Here is an 18555-nt window from a genome sequence, read left to right as displayed (position 1 = left end):
GTAGGGACGGTCAAATCCGTCACTAAAACAAGCTTTTTAATTACAGCTTCTATCCGACCACCGTATTCGCTGATTCGCGACGGTATAATCCGTCACTAAATGGTAAGTTTTTTGTAGTGATTGGAGTATAGTTCATTAAGCCTCATGTTACAAGCAATGGCAATTCAGAATTTAAGGTTTCGACTACGGCAAATAATTACATGAACTTAGAGCCTCAAAATCGAACCCGAAGAGGCAACGCAACGACGAAAGTGTATGAGCTATCGACTGTAGATAGTAGTTACTACAAGATGGTGAGCCCTCAAGAAACTTGAAGTGGCATTCCAAGTGTGGAGTTGATGTATCCCTTCCTTGCCGGATGCTCCTCCTGTGGTCTATTGAAGGCTGTCCACACCGGCTCTCCCACAAACAATCTCATCAACTATAATCAATTTTAATTAGTACATATACCATAATTCTTTATTTTTTTTCACTTTGATAACCATTTTACTAATTTGGTGTCACATACCTTGATATAGTTGTGAGTGTCAAGGGTGAAACGGTGGTAAATCCCAGCCGGCAAAACGATGAGATCACCAGCCTTGATCAAGATGCGAATCCAACGGTAATCCTTGTCCCTCACATCAAAGTAGCCACTCCCTTTCAGACAATAACGAATCTCCTCATCACCATGGATGTGCTCAGTGTAAAACCTCTTCAGCTTCTCATCATAATTCTCCACTTTCTCAGGGCACAAGTCAAGCATGTCCTTCACCAAATTAAATAACTCATGTTAACGGATCCAGTAAACGAAACTCGTGGGTTCGGACACAATGCTAAGGAAATTACCATATAACTATATCCTCTGTCTTGTCGGATCTTGTTCAAATCCGGGTCGTTCTCATACTTATTCGGATCCAAATTCCAGTAGAGAACTCCAAGATCCGCTAACTGATCCAATGAAACATATTCGGGTGGGTTCTTGTGATGTGGGAGCCTTTGATCTTCATCATTTTCTTGCATAAACCATGCCTATACATACATACCACCATAATTAATATTCTAATATCTCAAACAAAATAAAATGGGTTTTATTCCAAAACATACATACCTCAATCGCCATGGAAGTCGATGTAATTTCAAAATAGAATTTAGGTCAAGGTTTGGTGAGGAGGAAAGTAAATTCACAATTGTTTGGATTTTATTTGAGGGAATTTGCTTGGTATTTTGCCATGTGGGGGATTATTGTCCATTGTATTTTGGTGGTAATGATTTATTTAACCTTTTCTGATGCTTCAAAAAAATCCATAGATTATTATGAGAATCAAAGTTCTAGAGCAAGGTGCAAAAGGACAACCATTCTAAATCTTCTAGAACTATACACGTGGAAACCAAAAGCCCACAATTGAATTTAAGCCCAATAATAAGCCCACAATTGAATTATGGCACTGAATATTGATACAATTGTTAGAGCAAAACATGAAATTGCACTATACAATTGTAATGATCATAGTCTTGCTAGCGTTAATATGTCACATTTATCGAACTATGTAGATCTCATAAAATTCTTAAATTTGAATACCTTTTTTAACTATACATTTGGCAATTTCGGCTGTCCTGCATTCATACAATTTAGGATCATGTTTTTGGCCATCATACCACAGGCCTAAATATAGCAGCTGGTGAAAAATCAATACCACTCATCTGTCACATCTATTAAATTACTACTATGAATTCAATGAATTTTGATACTTTTCAAATAGAGTTAATAACATTTTTGGCACGTAAATTTTGGCATAAAATATCAAATGTGGCCTCTATATTTAAAATTATATCTCCACACAATTCTATACTTTGATGAAACAATGCAAAAATGATGTTTGCATTTTTTTAATCCTTTTTAGTCTAAAATACCTCAATGAAGCCATTCATATTTAGCCTTGTTATAATTAGAAATCAACACGTGCTATGGATACAATTCATATGAAGTGATTAATTTTCCGCCTTCTCATAGTTAGAAAATAGCACGTGGATGCGACTAAGTTAGACCAAACATTATATCAATTAAAAAATAGCACGAGGATGCGGCTAATTTATAGCGACTTCTCTTATTACAGCACTACATCAACAGTTTAATTTCTTTAAATTAAACATTACTGCATGAGAAGATCAATAGTACTAAATTTCATATATGCTTTAATTATCAATATAGATTCAATTCATCAAAATTAAAAATAAAAATGTCAAAAAAACACCATGGGTAAAAAACAAATACTCCAACTTAAAAGAAATGTGATAATTAATAGAGTAAAGGCCCAATTTGATCCTTAACATATTGCGATTTATTGATTTTGGTCTAAAATATTATCTTTTGAATTATTCGGTCCCTCACAAATAAAAACGAGTCACATTTGGTCCGAATTTTACCGAACCGTTAAAAGTTAACGGTCAACGAATCTTAATTCGATTTTGACCGCATCTCCGCCGTCTGGCTTGTCGGCACCGAGCTCCTCCGCACCAGCACCCCCGAGCCCACCCCTCACGGAATCTCCTGGACCTTCCGCAAAGACATCACCCGCTACTCCTCCATCCTCACCTTCACAACAATCAATTCCAGATCATTCTATAGCTATTGCATAACACAAATTAACCAACAATTCATAACTAAAATGGTGAAGTCAACAAATTTTCAATAAACCCTAATTGGTGATTGGTGAACATAAAGTATTTGGGGGAAATGATTGTTTACCGACGTATTCACAGATAAATCTTCCGGCGGTGATCAGCTCCGCCGCATAGAGGCATCAGCCCTTTTTCTCGTGTTTTACAATCTTCAACCTCAAATTGACCCCGCACCGAGTCGCCTTGTTGCCGCACAGAGAGTCACACTTGCAACTCGGTCCGCATTCTAGATTCAAGCAGGGGCAAAAATCATCGCCGCCGCAGCCTTTTGTGCAGTCGCAACCGGTGGCGCCATCGAAGCCCCATGGCTGGCGGAAGTGGGTGGTAGTGTGGAGGGTCTGAGATGGAGTGTAGAGAAAGTAGGAGTAGGTGTGGGGGTCGCCGGGGATGGGGTTGTGGAAAGGGATGGGAAGCTTCTCAAAACCTCTGGAAGCGTCAAAGGTTTTGCGGGAAGTTACGTTGGTGGAGAGGTGGTGCAAGGTTTTGCAGGTTGAGGAGATGGAGACTAGCTCGGTGGGATTGAGGTAAGGAATGACGATGGGGGCGCATTGGAAGAATGGTTCGTCGGTTTGATAGTAGTTGATTTTCCGACAATGTGGTTCCTCCGGTGTAGAATTGGGCAGAGGTCCAACCGTCCGAATTCGTAGAATTGGGAGGAGACCTAGAATTCGGTGTCGGCGAGCCAGACGGCGGAGATGCGGTCAAAAATCGAATTAAGATTCGTTGACCGTTAACTTTTAACGGTTCTGTTAAATTCAGATCAAATGTGACTCGTTTTTATTTGTGAGAGATCGAATAATTCAAAAGATAATGTTTTGGATCAAAATTAATAAATCGCAATATGTTAAGAATCAAATTGGACCGCCTTTATGGCATTGTGAATATAGCCTTGAAAAAGTTGCAGGCACAGAGAGACTGAGAAAGAAGAGAGTGAAAAATCCAATTTTACGTCTGCAAAATATGAGCGACGCACACGAGCAGCATTAAATCCTCACTGCAGTTTGCTCAGTCACAGACCACTCTCACTGCAGCATTATAGATACGACATCAACAACTATTATTAAATGCACAATTTTTTTATATTTATTTTCACCACCAAAACATATCGTTATTTTCAACTTATTTATTGCGGCTCGTAATTATATTAATTTGATTTTATCGTTTTTAGAAATACATTTTTCTAAACACGATAAAACATACTTCCTCCGTCCCACGTTACTTGAGACGTTTCTTTTCGTCACGGGATTTAAGAAAGTTGTATTTAGTGAGTTAAATAAAGTAGAAAAGAGAGTAAAGTGAGAGAGAAGAGAGAGAGTAAAGTAAAAGAAAGAATAAAGTAAGTGTGATTAGATGTTTTGTTTTTAGCTTAAAAGAGAAATGACTCAAGTAATTTGGGACAACCCAAAATGGAATACGACTCAAGTAACTTGGGACGCAGGGAGTAGTATTTAAACTTTATTTTGAAGTAGGAGTATAATTTTGCACGGTGGCTATTTTGGTCAAGTAATGCTGACAAAGTTAGACTTCTGAAAAAGGAAAAGCTGACAAAATAAGAGGTGGGAGTATAAAGCTGTGTATGATTTATCTCTCTATTTCGATTAATATATTAATTCTCGATGTAGTTTAATTTAATAACTTGAAATTCAAACTTACTTATATATCTCATTCATTACTACTGTGATCTGTGTAATAATGTAAACTATCAATGGGTTCATATTATAAGTTGAAGGGTTCATTAATCGGTCATTTAATTACACATATTTAAAAAGTTGAAGATTTTGGGTTATTTTAAGCTATATGAAAATTGACTCATTAATCCATATCGAATAGCTTCTAAATACAAATAGGATTGGACTGGGATTATGCAATCAGCCCAATTAAATATACACAATAATAACCTACCCTTTGATTTTTAATCATATTTCGTAAACATCAAATAAAATAAATACTGTTATTTTTTATCTTAATTATATTTATGGCTTATCTTAAAAGTATATCTTAACATTAACGTTGCAAACGAGCTCTAATATTTTTTCAAACATAAGGAATAAAATTATTCCACAAAATTTTTCTCATTAACAAAAATGAAGAAATTCACTAAAAAATTGTATATAAGATTAATACTCTCATAGTTTAGCTATAACTAATTTGATCAATTTCAAATTTTAACTCTACAATTCGAACATATCACATCTGATTTCCTTATTTATAAAAAGTAAGATGCATGTAATATATAAAAGCATTATTGTAAAGTATATCCAGTAAATGTTTCTAATTTCTTTTGACTATATTCGTTTTTTCATAAAGATACAAGAAGAATAGAAGTGACAAATCAATTATATGTTCCTTTTGATATATATATATATAGATGTATTCATTTCCTTTTTGTATCTTTTGTTCTTTGTTCTTTTTAATCTCAGCCCCACGATTTTATCATCTGACGGTTAGATTGGTGTCACGTGTCATTTAATAATGCAGATTTTCAGTTGAATAATGCACATCGACTAATAATGCACCATTATTGAGTAATAATACAGATTTTCAGTTGAATAATGCACACCGACTAATAATGCACCATTATAGTGTAATAATGCAGATCATCTGGACCGTTGATGAATGAGATCTAACAGCCCATATTAAGAAGAATAAAGGATCTAAGGAATGAATAGGAGAATAACGCTCTAATATATATATATTAAGATGTTTTTTTATAATATATGTATTTTAATTATATTCTCTTTTGGTCAGTAAGAACAATATTTTATTCAATGTTGCTATGGTCCCATGGATGTGACGTTTTTACTAGTAAAAATCGACCCTATTTACCATTCCTATTTTTCTTTTTTCATTCTCTATTTTTTTTATTTAATTTAAATATTCTTCTCACTTAAATCGGTACATTTCTTGTTCGTTACAATATTTTATGCAGCATTGTTAAGCTTTTTTCTAACTGAAGAGATTATATGACTGTAAACATAATTAGCTATAAGAGGGAAGGGATGTTGCGAGAGTAAGATTTTGTGTGAAAAAAAGTGATTTATGAATTGTTCTCGTTTTAAAAATGTGAGAGCCAGCAATAGTTATACACTCGTTGTAGATCACATTAGTAATTGTTCATGCGATATATATACCATAATTATATTATTTCACAGATTGCTATTGGTATCATTGCTCCTTTTAGCTTCAAGAAAATTATCACAAACATTAAATCAAGCTTTGATTACTATGTTTTAGCAAAATTAATTACTTGCGTTAATAATATTTTTTAGTATAACAGAAATATTAATACTATAATCCAAAAGGAAATCAATTCAATAACTAGTATTTAATAATATATGTACACATACCCGACATATAAGTAATAAACATGTTATTGACTGTCATAATATAATTGCCTCGATTCCTGAATAGACCGAAAACTGGAAACATGTTTCTTCACGTGATTACCATCCCATTCTAATCATCTCTGACATGCTTTTTTTATGTACTCCTATTTAATTTTATAAGAACAATAGTAATAAATAAATAAGATATTACTCTCTCCGTCCTCCATTAATTGCCCACTTTGATTTCGGCATGGGTTTTAGGAAATGTAAAAGAAAGTGAGTTGAAAAAGTAAGTGAAATAAGAGTTCCATTTTTATATACTATTATTAGTTTTATAATAAAATGTGGGTTGAATGAGTTAGTGTAATATACTATAAATTAAGTAAAATGGTAGTACTAGTAAATAATAAAAGGGTAGCTGTGTATTTTGATGTAAGTGTTTTTATGTTGGTTGCAGATGGTTTGAGATAAGCATGTAGGTAGTAAGTATTTAAGATTTAAAGTGTTTTTGTGTATACTTGGCTTAGAGCATTTCTAAATATTTACATTAAACTAAAACCTATTTTAATGTAAATATCACATTGAATGTGATTTTACTCCGATCATTTATACTAACTTCAACTTAAAAGATTATTCTTTATATTATGCATTTTTTACTTACAAAATTTGAAAAAAGTTTTTGATTTTGTTTTAGTGTAAATCTAAAAGTAGGTAATTTTTTCTCAAAAACCAAAATAGAATTAGTTTTAGAGTATCATTGGAGCTAATTGTCTACCTCATTTTAGATTTTAGTGTATCATTAAAGATGGTCATAGTACTATGTCAAAATGAAATATAACATAATTCAAAGAGACAAAGTGATTAATTGATTAAAATTAGAACTTTCCTATAAAACTACTCCATTTGTACACATAAAGTTAATTTATGACACGATGCCTGATTTCTGAATTAAATATAGAAAATGTTGTACATCTCAGCGTAAGACGGGTTGAACCTATTATATATATATATATGGATGCTAATTTTTTAAATTGCTAACTTGTTAACTCATCAATATAATGTATTAAAAATATCAACACGATCATATTAAAATGTCAACACATATTTGTGTTGATATTTTAATAAATTATTTAATGTCAACACAATGTATTAAAATATCAACTTAAGTTTATGTTGACATTTCATCATTATCATATTGACATTTTTAATACACTACGTTGATGAGTTAGCACGGTAGCAACTTAAGAAAAGTTAGCAACAGATCACACCCATTATATATAAATGTCTAATTATGGTTGCGATTAATATTTATTGATCCAAACTGAGGTTTATTGATCTTATCAGTTAATTTAGTAATTTTGATAAATAATCATCAATAGTAATTAAAATTTGGGTCACTCTATATATCTTCTATAAGATTATAAAAATGGAAGAGAAATATTACCCACACATCTAAATAAAATTACGAAATAGGAGTACTAGTTTTTAGTCAACATGGAAAAAAATATTGTTTCGTCCTTGTCAATGTATATAACAAAAATCTATATTTTAAATTGTTTAAATAGACGATCGCGGATCATGTGGGACAAGAATTATGAATTTTAACACGCCTCCTCACGTGTAGGCCGAAATGACACATCGGACTTCCATGGCAAGAGAAGAGATAAAGAGATATAATTCGTCATCAACTTGGACCCGCTCTTATACCATATTAGAAATTGATCACTCACCCCTTAAAAGGCCTCATAAGGGGGAGAGTTATACACACTTATATAGATTAGATGAGATCTTCACCAAGTCGATGTGGGACAGAATTTAGATAATTTAACACACATTGCCATATGTGGTAGGGCAGGGATTGATTATTAACAAAGAGACCTACGTTAATCTTATCATATAATAATGTAACATCACTTTCATTAGACCTCTAATTTCTAGCTATATGTATTACGCAAAGAATAGAATCGATAGTAACGATTAATTACTCCAATATATTTTTATGCCTAAATGTGCTCTTATTTTCAAACCTTTTTCAATTTCCAAAATAGTCGCACAATTATTCCAAATCCGATTTAATATATATAAAAATTACTAATAAATTTCAAAAAATGAAATTCTTATTAATAGATTCAAAAAAGATATGTGTTGCCAATACCATAGACGACTAATTTTTTAAGAAGTTACATCATATGTACTATTTCTCCCCTATAACATGACTCGCAAAAACATGACACCGTCATATCTTTCAAATATTATTTCTTCCTATGTTTATTTTCATTCACTTTTTCCTTTCATACATGAGTTCTATTTAAAAAAAGGAGAAGGTTGCAATATCCATACCATACCTATTCACACACAGACACAGTCATGTTACTCCAATGAATGTAGTAAAATGTCTGTTTGACTTGGACTTACTCGCACGCAACGCTCTCTCATTTCATTTCACCAATAATACATTTCTTTTTTTTCCCCTTATTATAGTACTAATATTATTCCCACTCTCACTCCCAATAATTCTTCCTCTTCACTCAAACCCGCTACACCACCGCCACAAACTCCGGCGATGGCAGTGCTCCGCCGCCGCCGCCGCCGCCGCCAGCTAGCCCTCTACTTCGCCACCCTTGCTCTTTTCGCCCTTCTCTCCTCCGCCTCAGCTCTCGGCTTCACCCCTCCTCGTCAATTAAGTAACTAAATTTATATGTATACTATTTTTCAGCAAATGATTTTTGTAAAAAAGTGGAGCTAATTTATTTAAATTTATCGAACGCAGCGGAGGTGGAGCGGCGGAGGCTGGGGGGGCCGGGGTCGTGGCCGCCGTCGTGCAGATCGAAATGCGGGAGGTGCACGCCGTGCAAGGCGGTGCACGTGCCGATTCAGCCGGGGATGAGTATGCCGTTGGAGTACTATCCAGAGGCATGGAGATGCAAGTGTGGAAATAAGCTCTTCATGCCTTAGTACTATTTTTCTTTTCTTTTTTTACTACTAAAACTTGATGTGTATATAAAAAAAAATAGAAGAGATGTTGAATGACTGATTGAATATGATGTTGGAATTTGGTCTGTCTAACAACAACCTGCATAGATTTTACCTCAATCTGTTGTTTAGTGGAGTATTTTTTTGAAGTTACTGAATTTGTTGCTTTTGTATTTTTTGCACTCTTTTTAGCAGCAGAGAAGAGTCTAGGGAATGTAATTTATGAGTTACGACTGTGAAAAAGGGAGCTTTAATTACATTTTTCTCTGCAAATATCTGTTTTTAATTTGTTTGAGTTTTTCTTTTTTAACTCTCTTTTGCTACATGATTTTGTAAGGTGTTATTGCAGTGATGAGATTTATGAGTAGCATTAATTCAGGATACCTTTTATGGGACAAAAGGAGTGATAGATGGACTACTTAAAAAAGAAACAAGAACAAGATACAATGAATTGCACTTCATTCGGGCCAGCCTACGGGCCTAAATAGGAAAATTTGGTCCGTCCAGCCCGAAACCAAAACTATCCTAAAATGAAATCAAACTTGTAGCAAGAGTGGGACAAATCTGATATATTTTGTTTTTGCAGTATAATATTATTGTGCAAAATTTAGAAAAGAGAAATCACTAGCGTTACAAAAGAATAAAAAATTAACTTGACATTGATGTAGTAATTGGCTCTTGAGAGTTCAGTTGTAAATTTGATTAGTCACTGTGCAAAATTTCATACTACCGTCTTCCTTCTTACCCTAACTAGAATTCATGGTTAATGCTCTTAAGAAACTAAGTAGAGATAGTAAAAGAAGTATACTACTTCCTCCGTTCCATAGTAATTGAGACGTTTTTTTCGGCACGGAGATTAAGAAAAATTGTGTTAGGTGAGTTAAGTAAAGGGAGAATAAAGTGGTAAATGAAAAAAGTAGAGAGATGGAGAGAGAAAAAAGTAAGAGCGAGTGAAGTAGGTGTGGAAAAATGTGTGGACTTTTATTAAAAAGGGATATGATGTTACGGACGTTCTCCGCTAGACCCGATTTTCAGACTTCCTCTCAATGCAGAAACGATCAAGCTCTTCGACGAGCTCGAAGAATTGAACAGATTGATGTTGAACGGACGTGTTCCGTGCGGCAGCAATAGACGAGAATCAAGAATAATCAAAGTTTGTTTCACAAGTTAGGTTTTTGGGAAAATATTTCATAGCAAGTAATGGATGAAATACCCTATTTTATACTAAGGACCCTAGGGTGGTTCGACGTATCCTATTCGATTCGGGAAAGAACCACAAAGAAAACCCGAACGGGGCTTATAAATCCGGCCCGACTCAATAAACAAAAATAATGTTTAAAGGAAATAAAAACGTATAAGGAAAGAAAAACAAAAAAGACTTGCTAACTAAAACAGACCCCATCATCCTAATTCTGGAACTTGCTCGGCGCCCGTAGCTTGTCCCGCGGCCTCAAGTTCCTCTTCGGGGCTGTCTCCCCTTTCTCCCTGTCACTCACCCTAGCTGCTGCATCGGGCTCTGGCTCTGCGTCGGGCTCTGGCTCTTGTTCGTGTGTTGGGGAGCTCTCTGGCTCCGGGAGTGATACTGGGGCAGGCTCCGGAAGTGATATCGGGACAGCCGTATCATATGACTCTATTACTATGGAACGTAACAAAATGACAAAATGACAAAATGACTATGGAACCGAGGAAGTATGTGGTATGGTTAAGGCTCAGTCTCTTCTTCCCCTTCCCCTTCCCCTTCAGCAGCTTGTTCAGGCTCGGTCTCTTCTTCTTCCCCCTCAGCAGCTTCCTCATTTGCTTCATCCACCTGAGACGGATGAGGTGGCAAAATCCTTGTGATGGTCTCTACAAGCTCTTTAGCCTTATCTTCCTTACGTGACTCGCATTCCTCGATGAGCTGGCGAAAGGAAAAATAAACAAAATGAACAAAATGAACAAGATATTGGACTTCAAAGACTGTCTGTTAGACCTTTACCAGTGGTAAGAAAGTATGATATTGGACTTTCTAAGACTGTCTATTAAAGAAGAGCCCAGCATAACAACACAACGACAGTCGGCACAAATTATTCAAACATTCTCTTGTTATATTCCAAAAGAAACTAACTCATAAAATTACCACAGGATGTCCCAATCCCCCATTATTGTTGTGGATGTTTTCTAGAGGTGAAGAACAAAAACGGACAGCCCAACTTCGTTTACATTTCCTCCATTTCTATTGAGAATTACTATATAAATCCGAATCCTGATATAGACTTACTGATGGCTCAAAATTGCACTTAAACACATCACTATCTAGTGATCAGGAATACAATTACAGAAAAGAATTTAACAGTTCACCAGCTTACCACTTGGTATTTGAATCTACAAGTTATCCTAACATTTGAATAGGATATGCTAAGCTGATTCAGTTTCAAGAGCCCCCCTGAATTTCATTTTACTGCTCATAAGTGAACATAACATTGTATGCACACAGGTGGGTATAACTCTACTTTACAAAATCCATCATCTTTTTTTTAGCAATACCCCTTTCTTGACGTAATAATTCCAGGTAATGATCATAAATGAAATACTCAAGACTACGGGCAAAACAAAGCACATGAAATCATAAATAATAATTCGGTGGAGCTAGCCAATGTGAATCTAAAGTTCAAGTGTGAACATCCATAACAAATCTCCAAACCGCTGATTCCCTCAAATTTAAACCGTGATAGATGCAAAATTTGCAATGGTGGTGTAACTGCGTCTATTGAAAACAGAGTAACCTAAACAACAACAGATACCAGATCATTGTAAACTAATTGGGGTAATGAATCTGAAATTAAATACTCCAGACTCCAGGTGACAAAGCATGTGAGATCATAAATAATAATTCCGTTTAGTTAGCCAATGTGAATTTAAAGTTCAAGTGTGTAAGGCATCAGAAACAAATTTCCAAACCACTGATTTCCCTCAAAATTAAACTGAGATAGATGCAAAATTCACAACAGCAGTGAACTGTATGTATTGAGAACAGGGTAGTGGTAACCTAAACAACAACAAACAGACAAGATACCAAATCATCTTAAACTCATTCAGAAATAACATCTTCATCTAGTATTTGAACCAAGGGTCACACTGATCAACCACTTGTTAGTGTAACATATGTGGACATACAACATTGATAAATATAATGATGTGGAAGGCTCTTTACACTAATAGATACAATCAATTTGAAAAGCAAATGTAGGAATGACAATTAAACAACACAACAAAACGTAAGGAACTTAATAACAAGAAATGATAGAGATTACCGGAAAAAGCTCAGGTTTATTTCTTGGTCTTATATTCACAATATTAAGAATCTCTGCCTTTGCAAGGTCAAATTTTCGGCACTCAGCAACAAAGGTACCGATAATTTCCCTTGTTTGATTGCAAGCAACAGTCCCCTCTAAATAATCAAAAACCTAAACGAAAAACAAAAAGATATGAGAGATGCAATAAAGAAGTGGTAACATAGTTGACGATCATAACTAGGAATCCCAACCTTGAACTCAGATTGAGATACGGTTGCAATAACTCGAGAGGCATCCTTTCCAGCCCCTCTTGATCTCAAGAGTTCAAGCAATTCAAAATTAGTGAGAGCACCGGCGCTGGCCTCAATTCTGAAATAAAGTAGAGAAAAGGTAACTGCTTCGTATGTTAATTCTCACTCTGTAAAAAAGTGAAATTGTGTAGAAACTCTCTGCGTACATTTTCATCGACAGGATGCTCACTGCTTTGAGAGCTAAAACTTGTTTCAGTATATTATGAGCTGTGATTTGGTCGACCGGATTTGTGATGGTGGTTGCAGTCGCCGGAGCGGAGGGGTCGCGGTCGCGGCGGCGGACGAGGGTTTTGGATTTGGGGGCCGGTCAAGTATGAATTTGTGTATGTTTTGATTATTTAATTTATTGTAGGAAAAAATGCATTTTGTATCAACAAATATAAAAATTGATTTTATTTTCTTAAACTAATTTTTTTTCAAATTCGATTGTGTATATTTTTTATTCTCAAACGAGGGTATCTTCTAAAGAGAGTCTAGTATTTTGTTTGTTGTTTGAAGAAGGATGAATAATGATATTCTCTCTTTATGAAGATAAAAACATTAACTAAGTTTCACTTCACCATCAATTTATCTTCTATACTTGCTAATGTAAATTTGATGAAAACTTTTTCCCATCTTGTTTTGAAAAATAAAAGCAAATATTAGTACGGAGTATATTGTTTTAAAGGTCATCATAGTAGCAGTGCTCTATGTTTATTGCTTTCATAATTTACATGACCATTACAACAAAACTAACATAAGAATTCCGACATAAATTTGGAACATAAATTACATAAGTGTGGTGCTATCAGCCTATCGCTATTTCGCGCCATGATTTATCAGGCCTGATAATATTTGGGCCGAATCAATCTAGTTTTTTTTTTCTTTCATTTCTTTGGTAAGCATTGAGTGCAGTCCGGACCAGCCATATTCGGGATGGTCGACCTAACATCTTTTCGACCCGACCTATTGTTGAGAGTTTTGATCATTCCAAGTGGTCTTTCGGCTCGATAGATTAAATGGAATTGAATTTTATAGTACTCCGTTTTACTTTTTTAGGATAGATGTAGAACCTAACACTTAATCTCGATATACTATCACATAAAATTAATCTTGACTTATGAGTTTGATAAATTTATGTGTAGCTCACGAAATATTTCATTAATGATGCCCTTCTCTTATAACAAGTTCCCTTGAAATTTGAATCATCTTCCATTCCAAATAAGGTTTCAAAAATGTTACCAACACCCTCTCCTCTTATGTCCAACATGGAAAAATATTTAATAACCCCTCGCTATCATTCTACTTAGCTCAAAGTTTAAGTGTGTATGTAAAACAATTAACATTATTTGAACCATTACAAATAGGACTCACAACCCTAATCTAGATTGGCAATATAAAACGAGACAAAAAATAGTGCAGTACATAACAAAATTGCCAATCACAAGTCGCAACCCTAATCTAGATTCCCCATTAGCCCATTATAAAGTGTGAAAAATCAAGTCCCACAAAGCATAATATAGAAAAGAATGAAACATCATTTCTATGTTTCTTTATTTAAAATGGGATTCTCCCTCTCCTTTTGACCAATCTTAATCCAACAAAAAGAACAAAAGAGAAACAACAAAAAACTTAGATCACATGCTTTCACAATCTTTTCTTCACTTTACTCTTTTAATATTTCAAAATGAAACACACAATCCCAAAAAATACTACATTTTCTCCAGATTAAAACTAAAGGGATCCATCCATCCCATGTGGATTAACACCAAACAACTTTACCACATTTTTTCACTACCAATTTCACCCATACTACTTGCCAATTGTTAGTCCAAAATAGAGGCTTATCTTTCTATACTAAACCACTAATGAGAAACATCAAACCCTATGTTTATTGTTCCTCTCAGCAGCAATGGCAAGCAGTTTAGACACTCCATGGGTCCACACATCATACTCTCTTTGATTCTTGCACTCGAACTCGACGACGCCTCGCCCGACGGTCTTCAATGCGAAGTACCTCCGCTCTGGTCCCCCCTCGAGAAGGTGGCGCCCGGACCACGCAGGAATATCCTTGAGCACATCCAACACCACATCTGCAAATTCAAAATTGTATAAAAAGGAAGAATGATATGGTGGGCTATCTTTCTCATCTTTCTTCTTTTTCTCATCTTGCTTTCTCTAATCCCTATGTAGAATCACTTCACTTCCAAATCTTATCCCATTATTACACAAAGCTAAAAGCATATAGACTCTTACTCTTTTTCTTTTTGGTGACTGTCCCAGCTACATGCTTACTCTTCATCTTCAGCATCACCTGTTACAATCACCACATAACACAATTTACAACAAAAATTAATCTATGAACAATTTGGAAGACTGAATAGTGGAAATCTTGATCACTACCTGCCCCATTCTGTTGATATAAACTGACACTAGTTTCCAGTGAAGATCGCCTGCGATTAGCAATGTTCGATTAGATAGAGGAGCGAAAACCACACGAGCAACAAGTGTGCATCGATTCTTACCCTTTCGAGTTCTTTTCAAAAGCTCGCAGCCTCTTGCAAGCAGCTCTCTGCTGCATATCTCGAGGAAGTTTTCTTCGGGGATGAATTCGCCGCTGGAACTGCCAATGCTCCCCCCACTGACACCACTAACGACCCCCGCCCCCTTGTCCAGAGGCGCCACTGCTGCAACGTTCCACACATCCTTCAACGTCCTCGCCTTCAGAGTGGCAGCCCCACGTAGAGCTACATCAACATCAAGAAAAACATTTAAACACATTTCAAAATCACTCAAATCATCAAATTATGCGGTGGATTACGGACCAGTGGCAGCAGCAGCTGTAAGGGTCATGATATCACCGGCTGATCGAACATTGACAGCAGAGCTCACAACAGAGGCCAGATGGTCGCGCTCAGCCCCCATAGCCTCAGCTGCCTCAACACATTGCGCAGCAACCAGCGTGGCAGCAGAGGCCACAGCCATGTCCGTCTTGGCCATGTTCTCGTCCTTCCCTGCCCCAGACGACGCAGCTGTGGCAGCTGCGATGGCAGCAATAGCAGACGCCACCCCAGCGACTGAGATGGCCGCGTGGAGCTGTGCATTGTGCGCCCTCGCCTCCTCTTTCTTCTTCTCCCTCCGATCCTTCAACCACCTCCCAACAGTTTTCCCTCCGCCACTCACCGCCGCGGTGCTGCTGCTCTTGTACTTGCTACTCACCGGAATATTTGCTCGACTGTATTGATGCATACAAGCCTGTATGTATCCACTTTCATCAGAAAAATTCAATTCCATTTCATGACACATCATAATAGTACACCCCACAAAAATTCAATGTTTAATTTCCTTGCACACATTTGGCAGCAATTCAAGAAACATTTATGTGAAACTTGTCACTAGCAACTGAAAGAGCATAAATGTCTCATAACTCAAGCAATTACTTTGTACCTATCATTTTGAGGGACCATTCACATGCATCAATATCACCACTATAAAAACATTATAAATACTTTTAAAAAAAATTCACAGTCTAACCGACATAATTCCATCTACAAGGATAGCAAAATTGCACACTCATTACTCATAATCATAAAAGCTAAAAATTTTAAACAAACAAGAAAAGAAATAGACTAAACAAATGTGCAATCTTGAAGTGTGGGAGAAGGAAAGCATCACTGTGGTACTAACATATTCTGACTATGTTTTTGGATAAAGATAAAGGTGTTTGGCGTTCATACAGAGAACATGATCACAAGACAATACAATAAGCTCCAAATAAAGACAAAAAAACAAGATTTGGTTGAGATTAATTTAAAAGAAGGACCTTGAGATCTTCTATCTCAGAGGGGGAGACCGGTGGACTGTCAGTGAGAGAGCCACCACAGCTCTGTCCGCCATTGAGGGGGCCACTGCTGTGAGACAGCCTTCCAGAAGTGCGTGGTGATACCTCCTGCTGCACATGTTGTACACATATTTCATATTCAAATCACTACTATACAGAACAGAGGAATAATTGCTTTGGTTAAATAATTCCCCAGAGCCTTGATCCCATCAACAAATTTTACCCAGAGAATAAGAGTACTGTTATTGACATAATTATTGTTAATAATTTACTTATCCAAGAAAACATAATGCTACTTACCTAACCAATAAATGCTTCCTTGATAACTTACAGTTCCAAGAAATTAACTTTTGTTTTCCCCACAAACTAAACACTTTCCTTTCGTTAATCAATTGAGTTAACAATCTCTCTTAAACAAATCACAAAATAACAAAAGCAGAATGGTATACATAACTCCAAAACTATAATTTTTTTAGATATGGACAAAGGGAAGGAATTTGAAAGAAAGGCCGCAGCGTTGTTGAAAACGCACACACAACACACACTAGAAAACAAGAATGTTGGGAAATCAGACAAAAAGGTCGAATCTTTACGCACCGATTGAGACATAATGCGGTCCATGACGAGCTGGGAGGTTTCTGAAGAAGCGAAGGAAAAGGGGTTGCCGGAAACTGCGGGTTCTTGGAGCTGGGCTGAGACGTCTTCGTAGATGATGTCGGGGGCGGGGAGGCGGCGGTGATCGGGGTTGGTCTTGGTGAAGGCTTTGGAGATTTCGAAGGCGGAGACGCTCCAAGAGCGGGAGAGGAACTCCATAGGATCGGAGGGAGGAGTTGCAGAGGGTCTGTAGATGGGCTTCAGTTTCGCCCTCTCCATTAGAAGTGTGTTGTGAAAGGGAAGTTGGATAGGATGTGAATAATGGGAGAGCGTCGTGAGTTACTCAGTTTGTTTCTTTAATAGTACTAGAATGTTTATGTAGAGAGAGAGAGAGAGAGAGATTTGGCGTTGGGAGAGAGAGGAAAGAGTTGCAGAAACTGAGATGAAGTTTGTCGCATATAGTTTTGTTATGTGACGATATTGCCCTCAGACACTTTTTGGGGGAAACAATAACATTGTGACGGAAAAAATGTAGTCAGAAAATTCATGCATTTTAATGGGAGTACTAATAGTAGTATCGTTTTAAATTACTAAATAAATGGTTGGTTAAATAAATACGTAAACTTATGCACATGATGAATTGAAGTGATCTTTGTACAATTGAGGTAGATGTAGACGTTAGATATTTTAAATCATGATCTTAATAACTTAATTCATCCGATAGAATTATAGTTGTATGACAAATTTTTGGGTAATATTGTGTGTCGGTTGTGAGAAGGACTGATAATTGTTTACTCGACATATACACGGACAAAATTAATAAATTTTAATCAAGACTTATTGCGTTCGTATTCTTATTTGATTGACCCACTAAAAACATGATAATAACCTTGTGACTTAAACGATATCCAATGGTACACTAAAACTTAAAATGAGATATGTAATTAGCTTCAATAGTATTAAAAAACCAATCTCATTTTTGGTTTTTGAGAAAAAAATATACTTATCTTTATGTTTACACTAAACTAAAACCTAAAATTTTACAAATTTTGTGAGTAAAACGACATAATATAGATAATATTTTTTTAAAATTTGAGTCTAGTGTAAATAGTTGGAGTAAAATCATATATAATGTGACATTTATATTAAAATGAGTTTGAGTTTAGTGTAAATGGTTGGATATGCTTTCACGTTGTTATCACCAAAGCAATTTTATGCAGTGAATGGTAGCTATAGTCTATATCTTGAGTTATTTCATTGTTAGGGGTGTATTTTAATAACTGGGTAAGAATACATACTTCATTATTTTAATAACTGGGTAAGAATACATACTTCATCTCTACAGAAGTTAAGTTGTCACTGTTTATATACTGGGTAATCTTTCAAATACTACTAATATCTCATCGATCCACTATAAATAGTTTAGTAAGTTAAAATAGAATAGGTGGGAGGAAGGGAAAGAGAGAATAGGTGATAGGACATTTTACTACAAATATAAACACTCACGGATTAAAATAAAAAAATACTGATAGACGAATTAAAATGGAAAACGACTATTTATTGAATTATGAAACCTTTATTAATTGACAATTGATTAC

At 35.7% G+C, this 18555-nt stretch overlaps 4 protein-coding genes across 5 annotated transcripts; 1 reads left to right on the top strand and 3 right to left on the bottom strand.

Annotated features, from left to right (window-relative positions):
* Nucleotides 1-65: 65 nt before the first annotated feature.
* On the bottom strand, nt 66-1246 carry LOC121759559 (1,2-dihydroxy-3-keto-5-methylthiopentene dioxygenase 1-like). Its single transcript, XM_042155197.1, has 4 exons — nt 1091-1246; nt 829-1011; nt 509-748; nt 66-421 (listed from the first exon to the last, which is right to left on the bottom strand). The coding sequence occupies exons 1-4, from the start codon at nt 1100-1102 to the stop codon at nt 302-304; spliced, it is 555 nt and encodes a 184-aa protein (XP_042011131.1). The 5' UTR covers nt 1103-1246; the 3' UTR covers nt 66-301.
* Nucleotides 1247-8355: 7109 nt separating this feature from the next.
* Nucleotides 8356-9053, top strand: LOC121769741 (EPIDERMAL PATTERNING FACTOR-like protein 4). Its single transcript, XM_042166491.1, has 2 exons — nt 8356-8671; nt 8758-9053. Exons 1-2 carry the CDS (start codon nt 8551-8553, stop codon nt 8940-8942), a joined length of 306 nt encoding a protein of 101 aa, XP_042022425.1. The 5' UTR covers nt 8356-8550; the 3' UTR covers nt 8943-9053.
* Nucleotides 9054-10662: 1609 nt separating this feature from the next.
* LOC121759620 lies at nt 10663-12697 on the bottom strand. Its single transcript, XM_042155278.1, has 4 exons — nt 12690-12697; nt 12484-12601; nt 12251-12403; nt 10663-10857 (listed from the first exon to the last, which is right to left on the bottom strand). The coding sequence occupies exons 1-4, from the start codon at nt 12695-12697 to the stop codon at nt 10663-10665; spliced, it is 474 nt and encodes a 157-aa protein (XP_042011212.1).
* A 1470-nt stretch (nt 12698-14167) lies between these two features.
* On the bottom strand, nt 14168-17472 carry LOC121784132 (VAN3-binding protein-like). 2 transcript variants are annotated; one of them, XM_042182320.1, is made up of 7 exons: nt 16961-17472; nt 16346-16471; nt 15348-15777; nt 15048-15269; nt 14926-14975; nt 14779-14836; nt 14168-14615 (listed from the first exon to the last, which is right to left on the bottom strand). In XM_042182320.1, the coding sequence occupies exons 1-7, from the start codon at nt 17234-17236 to the stop codon at nt 14401-14403; spliced, it is 1377 nt and encodes a 458-aa protein (XP_042038254.1). In that variant the 5' UTR covers nt 17237-17472; the 3' UTR covers nt 14168-14400. The 2 variants fall into 2 exon arrangements, with proteins under 2 accessions (XP_042038254.1, XP_042038249.1); XM_042182315.1 differs by having other exon boundaries at nt 16346-16474; nt 16961-17466.
* Nucleotides 17473-18555: the final 1083 nt, after the last annotated feature.

This window comes from Salvia splendens, chromosome 2, assembly GCF_004379255.2.
Source record: "Salvia splendens isolate huo1 chromosome 2, SspV2, whole genome shotgun sequence".
NCBI classification, from domain to species: Eukaryota; Viridiplantae; Streptophyta; class Magnoliopsida; order Lamiales; family Lamiaceae; genus Salvia; species Salvia splendens.
Note: the sequence above shows the minus strand (reverse complement) of the source record. Positions and strands in the feature narration are given on the sequence as shown.